The following is a 19976-nucleotide window of genomic DNA, read 5'->3' as shown; positions in this document are numbered from 1 at the left end:
GCTTCTGTCATCCCTGTCGTAAAAAGGGGCAAGAATTAGTATGGAATTGAAAAAAGAGATTAAGGAAATGTGTGCAAAGTGGGTTGAACTGCAAACCTTTACGGATGAAAATCACCCTGACACAGCTACTGCAAGCAGTGTTGGCAACCTGTACAATGACAATATTATGGCCTACTTTAGGAAAGTCTTAAAGGAACGGGAGGTACAGAGCTCTATTGACAGATTTGTTGTGCGACAGAGGTCCAGTGACTCTCAAGCTGGTCCTAGTGGCATTAAAAGAAGGGAAGTAACCCCGGAAAAGGACTTGCTACCTCAAGTCCTAATGGAAGGGGATTCCCCTTCTAAACAATAACTTCCACACTCTCCCCTCCTCCCATCCCATCAATCATCACCATATCTTCAATAAAGATAAGTGTCATGTATTCTATTCTTAGTAGAGTAGTAATTGTGCATGTCTTCTTCAGTTTGTGTGTATTAAAATTAATATTTCATGTGTTAAAATTTTTTTTTTCATACTTTGGGGTGTCAGGAACGGATTAATTTGATTTCCATTACTTCTTATGAGAAAAATTGATTCGGCTAACGATAATTTCGGCTTACGATGAGCTCTCAGGAACGGATTAATATCGTACGGCGGGGGTCCACTGTATCTTGAAATTGAGCTCAAAGTAGAAGAAATGTTCGATTCTTTATCGATGTTCAAGAGTAAACAAATGACGTCACTGTCCATTCCAATATGCAATCATGAATGGGTTGATATTACTTATACAATTATTACAATAATGCAGGAGTCTGCATAACAGAGAATCTTTTATTTTTTGTGTGAATAAAAATTCCAAATGGTAAGCATATTATTATAAGAATATGTATGCACTACTACTACTACTAATAATAATAACAATAATATGTATAATATAATAATTATATACGTAATATTATACATAATATAAATTATTATAAGAATACATACGTACTAATATGTAATTAGAATAATAATAATGCTATAAATGAGTTTCAGATTGCCACCACTGGATGTCAGTATGTGTATCATAACATCGCCGCTCTGGGAGGGAGGAAGGGAAATTCTCATGTTTTCCTTATGTTTTGTGCAGTTATTTTGCGAAATTTCTTGTTTCTAACCATGGGTGTTAAGAAAGAAAGAGCAAAGGACAGTGCTGAGAAGAAAAAAGAGGATGATTTCCATGGAATTAAAGCAGGAAATCATGCAAACACAAACTAGGTGTAGCATTATAAGTGTAGCATTGAAAGTGTAGCATTAAAAGTGTACTATTAATAGTGCAGCAATTAAACAATTAAGTGATAGAATAGGGATGATCTAATGGAGTTTGCCTTACAAACACTTCGTTTTCTGTTATAATAAAAGCATGGGAAGGTATGAAGTTGATATGAGGAATGGCCGCTGTGGTGGCCCCAACAACAATGGCAGCCACTAGCACTACTCACATATGTAGTATTTCATTCATTCTAGTGTATATATCATGTTTCTATGTTATTAATATTGTTTATGTCATATTAGATGACTTGTGATAGATAAATAAGCCGTAGAGTTGATATTAGGGAAATTATTGAAGTATTTTATGGTGCCTGGAATTCCACTGAAACGAATTAATTGTAAATCAATTAATTTAAATGAGGAGAATTGACTCTGCAAATGAGCAAATCCAGATGCAAGGTCACGGAACAGATTAAACTCATTAGTGGTGGTTCCACTGTACACTGTATTGGCCCTGAACACCCCACCTTACACAACACATTGGTCACTATGTGACTGCTTTGTAAACAGCATTTCTCAAATTGTTTGCTACCTGGCTAATGGATGAATAAAAGTTTCCTATTCTTTAATTGAGTTTAAACATTCTCAGCTCACAATTGAGAATTGGGGTTGAACCTTGCACAAAGGGAGATGTATGGGAAAGTCTAATTCCAGTTCCTGCTATCTAGCCAAAGAGTTACTAATACACACACTCATACCTAGGTGGGCAGTATCAATAGCACTGTTTGCAGCCACTAACACACAGGATCATTGTTTTCTGTATTCTCCAAACAAGTTCAAATTCAAATTTTTTTATTTCTTTACATAGTATACAATGGGTGATTTACATGGTATAAAATACATACTGTTAAGCACAAAAAAAGCCACAAGCCTGCCTGAGCATTTCAGGCAGACAGGGTTTCAAAGCAGGAGTGGTAACACTGGGCATGTTTCCTTAGATAAGACTTCTTTAGACTTTTAACCCAAAGGGTAAGCCACCTAAGATAACCCAATAAAGTCAATGTGTCATCGAGGACTGCCTGTCTGATTTCCATTGTGGTCTTTCAATCTTGTCTCTCAGGATGTGATCCACGATAGTGAACTAACACCCAGGTACCTACTTACTGCTAGGTGAATAGGGATAGCAGGTGTAAGGAACATACCCAACATATCCACCCATGCTGGGAACTGAACCAGGGTCACTCATTATACGGTGAGTGCACTGCCAACTGAGTCAAAGGACACCATACACCTGTTGTCCCTTTCACGTAACAGCAAGTAGGCACCTGGGTGCTGACTGACTGTTGCATTCACATGCACTTGCCTGTATGTGGCTGAAGGGGTAGTTTTAGCTCCTTATTCCACCCCTCAATTTGCTGCTTGCCAGATTCACTCTCTCCTAACCTTGTGGGCTCAATCATACTGGCTCTTAAAACTATGTACTGAATCTGCCTCCATCATGTCTTTTGTCAAAATCATTCCACTTCCTGAACACCATGAAGCTCAATAAATACTTCATGACATCCCTGTGACTCATCTGTATTTTTAACTTCCAGTTGTGCCCCAGAGTACCTTTTTCCTGATTTAGTCTATTACTGTCTACTCTTTCCAGTTCTCCGGATATTTTGTAGGGGTGGTATTAATTTTGGTGGGCATCAACTAATTTTGACGGCATACAGTAGGCATCATAAATACGTATGCACATGCACAAGAAAGAAGCTTTTATCAGACTATCTGTCTGACAGTTTTGAGAGATGCCAGGGCAACTTTTGTAGGGAAGACAGTGCCCCTTGACATACTGTCAAAAGACAAAGACGTGAATAAATTACTGTGATTCACCAAATGGCACTTAATGACTGGCCTGGAAACTCAATGGACTTAAATCTGATAAGAAAACATTGGAACCTTATTAGAGAACATTTGGAACCTTTGTGGTATCAACGTGTCCTCTAATTGCAAAATCTCAAGAGAAAGCAGGTGTGGGAGAGTATTAACCTTTCATCCAACATAAGTTAGCCTTATCAGTGACAGAGATTTAAGAAATGCATCAAAAGGAAGAGTAATCCTACGAAATACAAATTTAGGTGAAGAACCCATCCATATTTCATTATTTTATTTCTGAAACAACAGTTTAAGGCGTCAGATTTCATTTCCTGTGTTATGTGTTTGTGTGCATGTATATTTATATCTTATCTAATTGGACATTGACTAATTTTGATGGTATCGGAAAACATATTTTGGTAGTGTTTTATCACCAGGATCTAAGAGTCCAAATAGAAATCAGCCAGACACAATGACTTTACTGGGTTATCCTGGATTACTAACCCTCTGGGTTAACAAGTCTTAATAAAATCTCCCTTGGATCAAGAACCCTTCGTTGTTACCTCCCTCGAGAGGATCTTCCTTTATCCTAAACTCGGAATTCGCCATAATTCCTGCTACTAGCTTACTATCAATACAATGAGTCAATAGACAGTGCCACTCAGGTGCCTACCTTAGCTATCCTAGTGGCTGAAATAGCCATTATTAATACAAACTATTAAGGGCACAGCCTTACACCGGCTGACAACAACACAAGATGACTTCCTCTCAACACGCGCCACACACCTCGACCTCGGCTTCGTATTATTATTTAAAACAAAATAAAAAGTTTATCCAAACACTGAAAATTTTTAAATGGATTCCTTTCTTAAATAAATGAAAATGTGTTTGGGGGAATGTGTGTGTGTGTGTGTGTGTGTGTGCGTGTGTGTCTAAAAAGCTGTGATACTGTAAAATTACCGGGCAAGGATTTAAGACAATGATGCGTTTAAACATAGACAATCAATACTAGTGACATCTGGAGGATAAAGTGAAATTTTTCCCGCCATGGTTTTAAATAAACGTCAAACTAGATGTACTGTATTCAGTACATATTCTGAAGAAGACATTTCTCTTATGCACCTAATTGTGGCTGCAGGGGTCGAGACTCAGCTCCTGGCCCCGCCTCTTCACTGATCGCTACTAGGTCCTCTCCCTCTCTGCTTCCTGAGCTTTGTTTTTTATTTATTTATTTATTTATTTATTATAAATTTGAGCACACATACAGAGGTACAAAAAAATACAGATAAGAGCAGCATGCCAAAGCCACTTATACTATGCATAGCATTACGGGCTGGCTTAAAATTAACTTAAGATTAACTAAGCAATGATGAATTCAGTGATAAAACATTAATGTAAACAGATTACTATAAAGCACAAGTGAGTATTACAAAGACAGGTCATATGGTTGCATTCAGTCATATGAAGGATTCTGTTAGGTAGTGTATTTAAAAAATAATAAAGTTAGATTCGGTTTTAGGTTTAACATTTATGTGATATAATTGTGAGAAACATTTAAGATATACAATTTATAAGGTTCAGTTATTCAGTATTTATTTGGTTTTGGGTGAGTAAGTGATCTTTGAGTAGAGACTTGAATTTATAAACAGGTAGTGTTTCTTTTATATTTACAGGTAATTCTATGTATGGTTCCTGCCTCCACTACTTAACTTGCTAGGCTATTCCACTTCCTGACGACTCTATGACTGAAGAAATACTACCTAACGTCCCTATGACTCGTCTGAGTCTTCAGCTTCCAGTTGTGACCCCTTGTTTCTGTGTCCCCTCTCTGGAACATCCTGTCTCTGTCCACCTTGTCTATTCCCCGCAGTATCTTGTATGTCGTTATCATGTCTCCCCTGACCCTTCTGTCCTCCAGTGTCGTCAGTCCGATTTCCCTCAACCTTTCCTCGTACGACATTCCCCTGAGCTCTGGGACTAGCCTTGTTGCAAACCTTTGTACTTTCTCTAACTTCTTGACGTGCTTGACCAGGTGTGGGTTCCAGACTGGTGCTGCATACTCCAGTATGGGCCTGACGTACACAGTGTATAAAGTCTTGAACGATTCCTTACTGAGGTACGGGAACGCTATTCTCAGGTTTGCCAAGCGCCCATATGCCGCAGCAGTTATCTGGTTAATGTGTGTTTCTGGCGATGTACTCGGTATTATACTCACTCCTAGGTTTTTCTCCCTGAGTGAGGTTTGCAGCCTTTGGCCACCTAGCCTAAACTCTGTCTGCAGTCTTCTTTGCCCTCATCCGATCTTCATGACTTGGCATTTGGCGGGGTTAAATTCTAGGAGCCAGTTTCTGGACCACACATCCAGCCTGTCCAGGTCTCTTTGTAGACCTGTCTGGTCCGCATCTGATTTAATTCCCCTCATTAACTTCACGTCATCTACAAACAAGGACACTTCTGAGTCTATCCCTTCCATCATGTCGTTCACATATACCAAGAATAGCACTGGTCCCAGGACTGACCCCTGTGGGACCCCGCTCGTCACTGGTGCCCACTGTGATACCTCATCACGGACCATGATTCGCTGTCGCCTCCCTGTTAGGTATTCTCTGATCCATTGCAGTGCCCTTCCTGTTATACGTGCCTGTTCCTCTAGCTTCTGTACTAATCTCTTGTGAGGAACTGTGTCAAAGGCCTTCTTACAGTCCAAGAAAATGCAATCAACCTACCCCTCTCATTTCTTACTCCAGTTACCTTGTCGTAAAACTCTAGTAGGTTTGTGACACAGAATTTGCCTTCCATGAATCCGTGCTGGCTGTCGTTTATAATCTTGTTCCGCTCCAGGTGCTCCACCACTCTCCTGATAATCTTTTCCAAGACTTTGCATACTATACATGTCAGTGACACTGGTCTATAATTTAGTGCTTCATTTCTGTCTCCCTTCTTAAAGATGGGGACTACATTTGCCTTCTTCCATACTTCAGGTAGCTGCCCAGTTTCAAGGGAAGTGTTGAAGATTTTGGTTAGTGGCACATGTAGTGTCCCTGCTCCCTCTCTAAGGACCCATGGAGAGATGTTGTCCGGTCCCACCGCCTTTGAGGTATCAAGGTCACTTAGGAGCTTCTCCACCTCCTCCTCAGTTGTGTGTAATTCATCCAGCACTTGTTGGTATATCCCTTGTTGCTGTATGCCACTGTTTTGTCTCCCCGTTGTCCCTTCAGCCTTCACTGTAAATACTTCCTGAAATCTCATGTTGAGCTCCTCACATACCTCATGGTCGTTTCTTGTGAGCTCCCCACCTTCTTTCCTCAGCCTGATTACCTGGTCCTTGACTGTTGTCTTCGTCCTGATATGGCTGTAGAGTAGTTTCAGATCAGACTTGACTTTCGATGCTATGTCATTTTCATACTGCCACTGCGCCTCCCTTCTTATCTGTGCATACTCGTTTCTGGCTCATCGACTAATCTCTTTATTCTCCTGAGTCCTTTGCCTTCTGTACTTCTTCCATTCTCTTGCCTCCCTGCACCTTCGGGTAAACCAAGGGCTCGTTCTGTCCTTCCCATTATTTCTCTTACCCTTGGGAACAAACCTTTCCTCTGCCTCCTTGCATTTTGTTGTTACAAAGTCCATTATTTCGTTTACTGATTTTCCTACCAACTCCTGTTCCCACTGAACCTCCTGCAGGAAGGTCCTCATTCCTGTGTAGTCCCCCCTTTTATAGTTTAGCTTTTGTGTGTGTACTCACCTAGTTGTACTCACCTAGTTGAGGTTGTGAGGGTCGAGTCCGAGCTCCTGGCCCCGCCTCTTCACTGATCGCTACTAGGTCACTCTCCCTGAGCCGTGAGCTTTATCATACCTCTGCTTAAAGCTATGTATGGATCCTGCCTCCACTACATCGCTTCCCAAACTTTTCCACTTACTGACTACTCTGTGGCTGAAGAAATACTTCCTAACATCCCTGTGATTCATCTGTGTCTTCAGCTTCCAACTATGTCCCCTTGTTACTGTGTCCAATCTCTGGAACATCCTGTCTTTATCCACCTTGTCAATTCCTCTCAGTATTTTGTATGTCGTTATCATGTCCCCCCTATCTCTCCTGTCCTCCAGTGTCGTCAGGTTGATTTCCCTTAACCTCTCCTCGTAGGACATACCTCTTAGCTCTGGGACTAGTCTTGTTGCAAACCTTTGCACTTTCTCTAGTTTCTTTACGTGATTGGCTAGGTGTGGGTTCCAAACTGGTGTCGCATACTCCAATATGGGCCTAACGTACACGGTGTACAGGGTCCTGAACGATTCCTTATTAAGATGTCAGAATGCTGTTCTGAGGTTTGCCAGGCGCCCATATGCTGCAGCAGTTATTTGGTTGATGTGCGCTTCAGGAGATGTGCCTGGTGTTATACTCACCCCTAGATCTTTTTCCTTGAGTGATGTTTGTAGTCTCTGGCCCCCTAGACTGTACTCCGTTTGCGGTCTTCTTTGCCCTTCCCCAATCCTTATGACTTTGCACTTGGTGGGATTGAACTCCAGGAGCCAGTTGCTGGACCAGGTCTGCAGCCTGTCCAGATCCCTTTGTATTTCTGCCTGGTCTTCAATCGAATAAATTCTTCTCATCAACTTCACGTCATCTGCAAACAGGGACACCTCGGAGTTTATTCCTTCCGTCATGTCGTTCACAAATACCAGAAACAGCACTGGTCCTAGGACTGACCCCTGTGGCACCCCGCTGGTCACAGGTGCCCACTCTGACACCTCGCCATGTACCATTACTCGCTGCTGTCTTCCTGACAAGTATTCCCTGATCCTTTGCAGTGCCTTCCCTGTTATCCCTGCTTGGTCCTCCAGTTTTTGCACTAATCTCTTGTGTGGTACTGTGTCAAACGCCTTCTTGCAGTCCAAGAAAATGCAATCCACCCACCCCTCTCTCTCTTGTCTTACTGCTGTCACCATGTCATAGAACTCCAGTAGGTTTGTGACACAGGATTTCTCGTCTCTGAAACCATGTTGGCTGCTGGTGATGAGATCATTCCTTTCTAGGTGTTCCACCACTCTTCTCCTGACAATCTTTTCCATGATTTTGCATGCTATACATGTCAGTGACACTGGTCTGTAGTTTAATGCTTCATGTCTGTCTCCTTTTTTAAAGATTGGGACCACATTTGCTGTCTTCCATGCCTCAGGCAATCTCCCTGTTTCGATAGATGTATTGAATATTGTTGTTAAGGGTACACATAGTGCCTCTGCTCCCTCTCTCAGGACCCATGGAGAGATGTTATCTGGCCCCATTGCCTTTGAGGTACCTAGCTCACTCAGAAGCCTCTTCACTTCTTCCTCGGTTGTGTGTACCATGTCCAGCACCTGGTGATGTGCCACACCTCTGCGTCCCTCTGGAGCCCCTTCTGTCTCCTCTGTGAACACTTCTTTGAATCTCTTGTTGAGTTCCTCACATACTTCACGGTCATTTCTTGTTGTCTCTCCTCCTTCCTTCCTTAGCCTGATTACCTGGTCCTTGACTGTTGTTTTCCTCCTGATGTGGCTGTATAACAGCTTCGGGTCAGATTTGGCTTTCGCTGCTATGTCGTTTTCATATTGTCGTTGGGCCTCCCTTCTTATCTGTGCATATTCGTTTCTGGCTCTACGACTGCTCTCCTTATTCTCCTGGGTCCTTTGCCTTCTATATTTCTTCCATTCCTTAGCACACTTGGTTTTTGCCTCCTTGCATCTTTGGGTGAACCATGGGCTCATCCTGGCTTTTCCATTATTCCTGTTACGATTGGGTACAAACCTCTCCTCAGCCTCCTTGCACATTGTTGCTACATATTCCATCATCTCATTAACTGGCTTCCCTGCCAGTTCTCTGTCCCACTGAACCTCATTCAGGAAGTTCCTCATTCCTGTGTAGTCCCCTTTCCTGTAGTTTGGTTTCATTTGTCCTGGCCTTCCTGCTTCCCCCTCCACTTGTAGCTCTTATGTGTATTTGAAGCTCAAAACCACATGATCGCTGGCCCCAAGGGGTCTTTCATATGTGATGTCCTCAATATCTGCACTACTCAAGGTGAATACTAAGTCCAGTCTTGCTGGTTCATCCTCTCCTCTCTCTCTTGTAGTGTCCCTTACGTGTTGGTACATGAAGTTTTCCAGTACCACCTCCATCATCTTAGCCCTCCATGTATCTTGGCCCCCATGTGGCTCCAAGTTCTCCCATTCGATCTCCTTGTGGTTAAAGTCGCCCATGATCAGGAGCTTTGCCCTGCATGCATGAGCTCTTCTCGCCACTGCAGCCAGTGTGTCAACCATCGCTCTATTGCTCTCGTCATACTCTTGCCTTGGCCTCCTGCTTTTCTGTGGTGGTTTATACATCACTGCAATTATCACCTTGGGACCACCAGAGTGAGGCGTTCCCGCTATGTAATCACTTTCTTCTCCGCTGTCTCCTCTCTCCAGCTCATCAAAATTCCATCGGTGTTTGATCAGCAATGCCACTCTTCCACCCCCCCTGTTCCTTCTGTCTTTCCTCAGGATCTGGTATCCCGCTGGAAAGATGGCATCTGTTATCATACCTGTAAGCTTGGTTTCTGTGATAGCTATGATGTCTGGTGATGCCTCTTTGACTCTTTTGTGCCACTCCTCCCACTTGTTTGTTATTCCATCAGCGTTTGTCTACCATGCCTTCAGTTTCCTTTCCAACACTGTGGTTTGGGGGGCCTGTGGGGGTGGGAGACCTGGTAGCATACTTTGGGATTCTATGGTTGGGGGTTGGGTGGAAGCTGTGGGTATGGATTGTATTGTGTGTTGGGATGGTGTGATAGGTTGTGGGGTTCTGAGGATAGTTGTGTGTGTGCTTGCCCTTGCTGCTCTGTTCTGCTCTGACTGACCTCTGCTGGTTCCATCCTTGTCTCCTTTCCTAGCTCCTTTCGCTTTTTTGTCCTCTCCCTCAGCTGCTGTCTCTCTGTTTGTGTTCTGTCTCTGTCTAGGAACACCTTCTTGTACTCTTCCGAACTTTTCAACCGTGGTTTCTCTTGGAGGATCCTGTTCCGCACTGTTTCTGTCCTGAGAATCAGCTTGATCAGCCGGTTTCTTCCCTTCAAGTACCCCCCCTATTCTCTGAAAATTTACAATCTCGTCCATGTCTTCTCCCCCTATTTCCATGATGATTTTCTCAATCTCCTTTCTTTCTTCCTGCCATCTTTCAGTGTGTGTCCTTTCCTCTCTCTCCCAAAGCCCATGGATAATCACTGATTTTGCCCTTTCCTTCTCCCATTGCCTCTCTCTCTGTGACTCTGGTTCCTGTCTGTATGTGGTCATTTTCTCCCTTGATTTTTCCAGTGGCTCTTGGTAGCATGGTTGTGCCTCAGCATTCGACCTATCTCCCTCTCCATCTGCTCTTCCCTTCCACTCCCTGGCCCTTCTTTGTAGGCTGATATGACCTTAGCATAATTCATATCTCCTTCCTTCCTGTTCAGCCTCTCAGCTTCGTATGGTGTGTCTTCTCTGGTCACTACCCCTGAGGCTTGCTTCAGCCTGTTTACCTCAAATTCTAGGACCTTTACCCTGGCTACTGCAGTTTCGACTTGTGCCTCCCAATTCTTCGTCTCCTTCTCCAACCACTTTTCCCATTTCACAGAGAGCTCTTTCTCCATTTTTTCAGAAAGCTCTCCTAATTTTCTCTCCCATTCTTGCTCTATCCTTTTCCACTGTTCCTCCATCCATTCCTCCCTACCAGTACCATTGTCATCTGATCCCTGATTCCTGCGAGTCCCAACCATTTTTTTTTTTTTTTTTTTTAGTGAAAGAGAGAAAGAGAAAAAGAAATAGGGGGAGAGAGTGAGAGATAGGGAGAGAGAGAAGGGGAGCCTAGAAGAAGGGGAAAAGAAAGGAAAAAGGGGGAGAAAGTGAGAGAGAGGGAAAAGGTAAGAGAGAGGGGGGAGTGACAAAGGAAGAGAGAGAGAGATAAAAGAAGAGGAAAAGAGAGAGCAAGAGAGGAAGAGAGAGAGGGAGAGGCAGAGAGAGAGGAAGAGAGAAAGAGTGAGAGGAAGAGAGAAAGGGGGAGAAAGAGAGAGAGAGAGAGAGAGAGAGAGAGAGAGAGAGAGAGAGAGAGAGAGAGAGAGAGAGAGAGAGAGAGAGAGAGAGAGAGAGAGAGGAAGAGAGAGGAGAGGCAGAGAGATGGGGGGAAAGGAAGGGTTATAGGGTCTCTTCACAGGAAGGTGTAAAATCCTGTATAGGTGTGTGTGTGTGTCTGTATGTGTGTGTGTGTGTGTGTGTGTGTGCTACAGCTATTCAAGTGCCTAACAGCAGAGCTGTCCTCACCTAATGTGTGTGCATATGTTTATGTAAACAGTCCTTATTTCCCACGTATGTACTACATATGTATTGTATATGTACCCGATCTCTTGGTTCCCACTGTACTGTCTTATGCGTTTAAAATTACGTTAAAAAATAAATACACTAGGCTTTGCCTATATGCTGCTACCTCTAAATTCTATTAAATGCCAGTAAATGCTGCTTATTCTAATTCTGATAGCTCGAGGAGAGTGACCCCCAATTCCAGCTAGAGACAGGTACTATTGACCCCCATGCAACTCAAACTAGGTGAATATTACTTGCGGCTGGCAGTGGAGTAACGTTGCGGGTCTGTCCTGTCCCAGAAGTTGAAGAAGTTTGATGCTTCTCAGTAATTTTTCCACTAACTTCCTGTATGCACTATAGTCTCTAGCTCTTCTAATTTTTTCACTCACTCACTGTATTTACTGACACATCTATACATACCTCCGGATGCAACATCCCAGCAATTCCAGGAACAGCTGTTAAAAATTGACCACTGTCTGGAAAATCTTCCAGCTCCTGCACCCAACATCTTGCTCCTGGGGGATTTCAACTTAAGGCACCTAAAATGGAGGAATATAGCAAATAATATTGTTGCAGTAATAACACCAGGAGGCAGCTCTGATGAAAACTCACACTCACACAAGCTTTTAAATCTCTGCACAAAATTCAATTTAAACCAGCAAATAATAGAGCCTACTAGAATGGAGAATACACTAGACCTCATCTTCACTAACAATGATGATCTGATAAGAAATGTCACCATATCAAAAACAATATACTCAGATCACAACATAATTGAGGTTCAGACATGTATGCGCAGAGCCCCAGACCGACAAAATGAGATTAGTCACGAGGGAGCATTCACCAAATTCAACTTCAATAACAAAAACATAAAGTGGGACCAAGTAAACCAAGTCCTAACCGATATAAGCTGGGAAGATATACTAAGCAACACAGACCCAACTTATGCCTAGAACAGATTAACTTGGTGGCACTCGATGTATGCACAAGACTTATTCCTCTAAGAAAAAGAAGGAGTAGATGTAAAATAGAAAGAGACAGGCGCTCCCTTTACAGGCGATGGAAAAGAATAACAGAGCGGCTAAAAGAGGTCAATCTATCTGAAATGAGTAGGGAGACACTGGTCAGAGAAATAGCAAACATTGAACTTAAGCTAAAGGAATCTTATAGGAGTCAGGAATCGCGGGAAGAACTAAAAGCCATAAATGAAATCGAAAGAAACCCAAAGTATTTCTTCTCCTATGCCAAATCAAAATCGAGAACAACGTCCAGTATTGGGCCCTTACTTAAACAAGATGGGTCCTACACAGATGACAGCAAGGAAATGAGCGAGCTACTCAAGTCCCAATATGACTCAGTTTTTAGCAAGCCACTAACCAGACTGAGAGTCGAAGATCAAAATGAATTTTTTATGAGAGCCACAGAATGTGGTTAACACAAGCCTATCTGATGTTATCCTGACGCCAAATGACTTCGAACAGGCGATAAATGACATGCCCATGCACTCTGCCCCAGGGCCAGACTCATGGAACTCCGTGTTCATCAAGAACTGCAAGAAGCCCCTATCACGAGCCTTTACCATCCTTTACCAGCCTTTCCTACGGTGAAAAGCTCTGTTCCACAAGGCACAGTACTCGCTCCCATCTTGTTCCTCATCCTCATATCCGACATAGACAAGGATGTCAGCCACAGCACCGTGTCTTCCTTTGCAGATGACACCCGAATCTGCATGACAGTGTCTTCCATTGCAGACACTGCAAAGCTCCAGGCGGACATCAACCAAATCTTTCAGTGGGCTGCAGAAAACAATATGAAGTTCAACGATGAGAAATTTCAATTACTCAGATATGGTAAACATGAGGAAATTAAATCTTCATCAGAGTACAAAACAAATTCTGGCCACAAAATAGAGCGAAACACCAACGTCAAAGACCTGGGAGTGATCATGTCGGAGGATCTCACCTTCAAGGACCATAACATTGTATCAATCGCATCTGCTAGAAAAATGACAGGATGGATAATGAGAACCTTCAAAACTAGGGAGGCCAAGCCCATGATGACACTCTTCAGGTCACTTGTTCTATCTAGGCTGGAATATTGCTGCACACTAACAGCACCTTTCAAGGCAGGTGAAATTGCCGACCTAGAAAATGTACAGATAACTTTCACGGCACGCATAACGGAGATAAAACACCTCAATTATTGGGAGCGCTTGAGGTTCCTAAACCTGTATTCCCTGGAACGCAGGAGGGAGAGATACATGATTATATACACCTGGAAAATCCTAGAGGGACTAGTACCGAACTTGCACACGTAAATCACTCACTACGAAAGCAAAAGACTTGGCAGACGATGCACCATCCCCCCAATGAAAAGCAGGGGTGTCACTAGCACGTTAAGAGACCATACGATAAGTGTCAGGGGCCCGAGACTGTTCAACTGCCTCCCAGCACACATAAGGGGGATTACCAACAGACCCCTGGCAGTCTTCAAGCTGGCACTGGACAAGCACCTAAAGTCGGTTCCTGATCAGCCGGGCAGTGGCTCGTACGTTGGTTTGCGTGCAGCCAGCAGCAACAGCCTGGTTGATCAGGCTCTGATCCACCAGGAGGCCTGGTCACAGACCGGGCCGCGGGGGCGTTGACCCCCGGAACTCTCTCCAGGTAAACTCCAGGTAATGGAGAGGGAGCATGGACACGGGGGTCGTCCCACAGTTACTAAAAACAACAGACATAGCCCCACTCCACAAAGGGGGCAGTAAAGCAACAGCAAAGAACTATAGACCGATAGCACTAACATCCCATATCATAAAAATCTTTGAAAGAGTCCTAAGAAGCAAGATCACCACCCATCTAGAAACCCATCAGTTACACAACCCAGGGCAACATGGGTTTAGAACAGGTCGCTCCTATCTGTCTCAACTATTGGATCACTACGACAAGGTCCTAGATGCACTAGAAGACAAAAAGAATGCAGATGTAATATATACAGACTTTGCAAAAGCCTTCGACAAGTGTGACCATGGCATAATAGCGCACAAAATGCGTGCTAAAGGAATAACAGGAAAAGTCGGTCGATGGATCTATAATTTCCTCACTAACAGAACACAGAGAGTAGTAGTCAACAGAGTAAAGTCCGAGGCAGGCACGGTGAAAAGCTCTGTTCCACAAGGCACAGTACTAGCTCCCATCTTGTTCCTCATCCTCATATCCGACATAGACAAGGATGTCAGCCACAGCACCGTGTCTTCCTTTGCAGATGACACCCGAATCTGCATGACAGTGTCTTCCATTGCAGACACTGCAAGGCTCCAGGCGGACATCAACCAAATCTTTCAGTGGGCTGCAGAAAACAATATGAAGTTCAACGATGAGAAATTTCAATTACGCAGATATGGTAAACACGAGGAAATTAAATCTTCATCAGAGTACAAAACAAATTCTGGCCACAAAATAGAGCGAAACACCAACGTCAAAGACCTGGGAGTGATCATGTCGGAGGATCTCACCTTTAAGGACCATAACATTGTATCGATCGCATCTGCTAGAAAAATGACAGGATGGATAATGAGAACCTTCAAAACGAGGGATGCCAAGCCCATGATGACACTCTTCAGGTCACTTGTTCTATCTAGGCTGGAATATTGCTGCACACTAACAGCACCTTTCAAGGCAGGTGAAATTGCTGACCTAGAAAATGTACAGAGAACCTTCACGGCTCGCATAACGGAGATAAAACACCTCAATTACTGGGAGCGCTTGAGGTTCCTGAACCTGTATTCCCTGGAATGCAGGCGGGAGAGATACATGATTATATACACCTGGAAAATCCTAGAGGGACTAGTACCGAACTTGCACACGAAAATCACTTACTACGAAAGCAAAAGACTTGGCAGACGATGCAACATCCCCCCAGTGAAAAGCAAAGGTGTCACTAGCACGTTAAGAGACCATACAATAAGTGTCAGGGGCCCGAGACAGTTCAACTGCCTCCCAGCATACATAAGGGGGATTACCAACAGACCCCTGGCAATCTTCAAGCTGGCACTGGACAAGCACCTAAAGTCGGTTCCTGATCAGCCGGGCTGTGGCTCGTACGTTGGTTTGCGTGCAGCCAGCAGTAACAGCCGGGTTGATCAGGCTCTGATCCACCAGGAGGCCTGGTCACAGACCGGGCCGCGGGGGCATTGACCCCCGGAACTCTCTCCAGGTAAACTCCAGGTATCTCCCTGATCTTGAGTCGCACTTTTTCTTCAAAATACCCCACTGCGTTATTATGGCAACACTATTTAGGCTTGACACAACCGTTCACCCTTCCAACGGCCCTCACTAAACACTCAGCCAATATTTCCTTTGTCTTCTTTTCTGTGATCACTTATATTTCCTTTTTTCGGGGCTTAAGTGATTATATGCACTCTTATGCGTGCACACGCCTATATCCCACACTCTATTCCTTATGGCACAGTCAGAAATTACCACCAAAACACGAGCTCAAACCGCGTGACTCCTCCACGAGTGTATGTGTGTGTGTACTCACCTAGTTGTACTCACCTAGTTGAGGTTGCAGGGATTGAGTCCAAGCTCCTGGCCCCACCTCTTCACTGGTCGCTACTAGGTCACTCTCCCTGAACCTTGATTATTATTATTATTATAATCAAGGGGAAGCGCTAAACCCGTAGGATTATACAGCGCCTGGGGGGGGGATGTGGAAGGCATTCAGGCTTAATTCGGGGAACTGGAGCACAGATCCAATTCCCTAAATCAAGAGCCCCTCACCAACATCAAGGAACCTTCCCTGAGCTTTATCATACCTCTGCTTAAAGCTATGTATGGATCCTGCCTCCACTACATCTCTTCCCAAACTATTCCACCTCCTGACTACTCTGTAACTGAAGAAATACTTCCTAACATCCCTGTGATTCATCTGTGTCTTCAACTTCCAACTGTGTCCCATTGTTGCTGTGTCCCATCTCTGGAACATCCTGTCTTTGTCTACCTTGTCAATTCCTCTCAGTATTTTGTATGTTATCATGTCCCCCCTATCTCTCTTGTCCTCCAGTGTCGTCAGGTCGATTTCCCTTAACCTCTCCTCATAGGACATACCTCTTAGCTCTGGGACTAGTCTTATTGCAAACCTTTACACTTTCTCTAGTTTCTTTACGTGCTTGGCTAGGTGTGGGTTCCAAACTGGTGCCGCATACTCCAATATGGGCCTAATGTACACGGTGTACAGGGTCCTGAACGATTCCTTATTAAGATGTCGGAATGCTGTTCTGAGGTTTGCTAGGCGCCCATATGCTGCAACAGTTATTTGGTTGATGTGTGCTTCAGATGTGCCTGGTGTTATACTCACCCCAAGATCTTTTTTCTTGAGTGAGGTTTGTAGTCTCTGGCCCCCTAGACTGTACTCCATCTGCGGTCTTCTTTGCCCTTCCCCAACCTTCATGACTTTGCACTTGGTGGGGTTGAACTCCAGGAGCCAATTGCTTGACAAGGTCTGCAGCCTGTCCAGATCCCTTTGTTGTTCTGCCTGGTCATCGATCGAATGAATTCTTCTCATCAGCTTCACGTCATCTGCAAACAGGAACACTTCGGAGTCTATTCCTTCTGTCATGTCGTTCACAAATACCAGAAACAGCACTGGTCCTAGGACTGACCCCTGTGGGATCCCGCTGGTCACAGGTGCCAACTCTGACACCTCGCCACGTGTGTGTGTGTGTGTGTGTATGTGTGTGTGTGTGTGGGAGGGGCTGGGTTTGATTGGTGTGCGGGAGGGGCTGGGTTTGATTGGTGTTGGGGGGTGCGGGAGTTGTTTCTTGATTATTATTATTATAATCAAGGGGAAGCGCTAAACCCGTAGGATTATACAGAGTTGTTTCTTGAGTAGCTTTAGGTAGATGTCGTTTTGATAAGGACCTGCCTCGTATGGGCCAGTAGGCCTTCTGCAGTGTTCCTACATTCTTATGTTCTTATGTACTCACCTAATTGTACTCACCTAATTGTGGTTGCAGGGGTCGAGACTCAGCTCCTGGCCCCGCCTCTTCACTGATCGCTACTGGATCCTCTCTCTCTCTCTGCTTCCTGAGCTTTGTCATACCTCTTCTTAAAACTATGTATGGTTCCTGCCTCCACTACTTCACTTGCTAGGCTATTCCACTTTCTGACGACTCTATGACTGAAGAATTGCTTCCTAACGTCCCTGTGACTCGTCTGAGTCTTCAGCTTCCAGTTGTGAGCCCTTGTTTCTGTGTCCCCTCTCTGGAACATACTATCTCTGTCCGCCTTGTCTATTTCCCACAGTATCTTGTGTCGTTATCATGTCTCCCCTGACCCTTCTGTCCTCCAGTGTCGTTAGTCCGATTTCCCTCAACCTTTCCTCATACGACATTCCCCTGAGCTCTGGGACTAGCCTTGTTGCAAACCTTTGTACTTTCTCTAACTTCTTGTCGTGCTTGACCAGGTGTGGGTTCCAGACTGGTGCTGCATACTCCAGTATGGGCCTAACATACACAGTGTACAGTGTCTTGAACGATTCCTTATTAAGGTGTGTGTGTGTGTTTACTCACCTATTTGTGGTTGCAGGGGTCGAGTCTTAGCTCCTGGCCCCGCCTCTTCACCGGTTGCTACTGGGCCCTCTCTCTCCCTGCTCCGTGAGCTTTATCAAACCTCGTCTTAAAACTGTGTATGGTTCCTGCCTCCACTACGTCACTATCTAGGCTATTCCACTGCCTGACAACTCTATGACTGAAGAAATACTTCCTAATATCTCTCTGGCTCATTTGTGTCTTCAACTTCCAATTGTGGCCTCTTGATTCTGTGTCCTCTCCCTGGAACATCCTGTCTTTGTCCACCTTGTCTATTCCATGCAGTATTTTATATGTCGTTATCATGTCTCCCCTGACCCTCCTGTCCTCCAGTGTCGTCAGGCCGATTTCCCTTAATCTTTCTTCATAGGACATTCCCCTTAGCTCTGGAACTAACCTTGTCGCAAACCTTTGTACTTTCTCTAGTTTCTTGACGTGCTTTATCAAGTGCGGGTTCCAAACAGGTGCTGCATACTCCAGTATGGGCCTGACATACACGGTGTACAGTGTCTTGAACGATTCCTTACTAAGGTATCGGAATGCTGTTCTCAGGTTTGCCAGGCACCCATATGCTGCAGCAGTTATCTGATTGATGCGTGCTTCCGGAGACATGCTCGGCGTTATACTCACCCCAAGATCTTTCTCCTTGAGTGAGGTTTGCAGTCTTTGGCCACCTAGCCTATACTCTGTCTGTGGTCTTCTGTGCCCTTCCCCTATCTTCATGACTTTGCATTTGGCAGGATTAAATTCGAGAAGCCATTTGCTGGACCAGGTGTCCAGTCTGTCCAGGTCTCTTTGAAGTCCTGCCTGGTCCTCATCTGATTTAATTTTCCTCATTAACTTCACATCATCTGCAAACAGGGACACTTCTGAGTCTAACCCTTCCATCATGTCATTCACATATACCAAAAATAGCACTGGTCCTAGGACCTACCCCGGTGGGACCCCGCTCGTCACAGGCGCCACTGTGATACATCATTACGTACCATGACTCGTTGTTGCCTCCCTGTCAGGTATTCTCTGATCCACTGCAGTGCCCTTCCTGTTATATGCACCTAATGCTCTAGCTTCTGCACTAATCTCTTGTGAGGAACTGTGTCAAAGGCCTTCTTGCAGTCCAAGAAGATGCAATCAACCCACCCCTCTCTCTCGTGTCTTACTTCTGTTATTTTATCATAAAACTTCAGAAGGTTTGTGACACAGGATTTGCCTTCCATGAATCCGTGCTGGTTGGCATTTATACTCTTGTTCCGTTCCAGGTGCTCCACCACTCTCTTCCTGATAATCTTCTCCATAACTTTGCATACTATACACGTCAATGACACAGGTCTATAGTTTAGTGCCTCTTTTCTGTCTTCTTTTTTTAAAAATGGGAACTACATTTGCCGTCTTCCATACCTCAGGTAGTTGCCCAGTTTCCAGGGACGTGTTGAAGATTGTGGTAAGTGGCACGCACAACATATCTGCTCCCTCTCTAAGGACCCACGGGGAGATGTTGTCCGGTCCCATTGCCTTTGAGGTATCGATGTCCCTTTGCAGTTTCTTCACCTCCTCATCTGTATGTATGTCGTCCAACACTTGTTGGTGTATTCCTTGCTGGTGTCCCCATCTGGTCTGTCCCCCCAGAGTCCTTCCTGTCTCTACTGTAAATACTTCCTTAAATTTCGTGTTGAGCTCCTCACATACCTCTTGATCGTTTCTTGTGAGTTCTCCACCTTCTTTCCTCAGCCTTATCACCTGGTCCTTGACTGTTGTCTTCCTCCTAATGTGGCTATACAGCAGTTTCGGGTCAGATTTGACTTTCGATGCTATGTCGTTTTCATACTGTCGCTGGGCCTCCCTCCTTATCTGTGCATACTTGTTTCTGGCTCTTCTACTAATCTCCTTGTTTTCCTGGGTCCTATGCCTCCTGTACCTTTTCCATTCTCTGTTGCACTTAGTTTTTGCCTCCCTACACCT

General features: G+C 44.5%; 1 protein-coding gene across 1 annotated transcript in view; it reads right to left on the bottom strand.

Moving 5' to 3' along the window:
* Pdhb (Pyruvate dehydrogenase E1 beta subunit) overlaps nt 1-3921 on the bottom strand; it is a 126158-nt gene extending 122237 nt beyond the window's left edge. Inside the window, exon 1 of the mRNA XM_053774938.1 lies at nt 3768-3921. Coding sequence (XP_053630913.1) covers nt 3768-3797 — 30 coding nt within the window. The 5' untranslated portion in view covers nt 3798-3921. The remainder of the gene's footprint in view (nt 1-3767) is intronic.
* Between the last annotated feature and the right edge of the window lie 16055 nt (nt 3922-19976).

Source organism: Cherax quadricarinatus, chromosome 1, assembly GCF_038502225.1.
Source record: "Cherax quadricarinatus isolate ZL_2023a chromosome 1, ASM3850222v1, whole genome shotgun sequence".
Lineage (NCBI taxonomy): Eukaryota > Metazoa > Arthropoda > Malacostraca > Decapoda > Parastacidae > Cherax > Cherax quadricarinatus.
The sequence above is the reverse complement of the archived record's forward strand: the minus strand, read 5'-3'. Positions and strand labels throughout refer to the sequence as shown.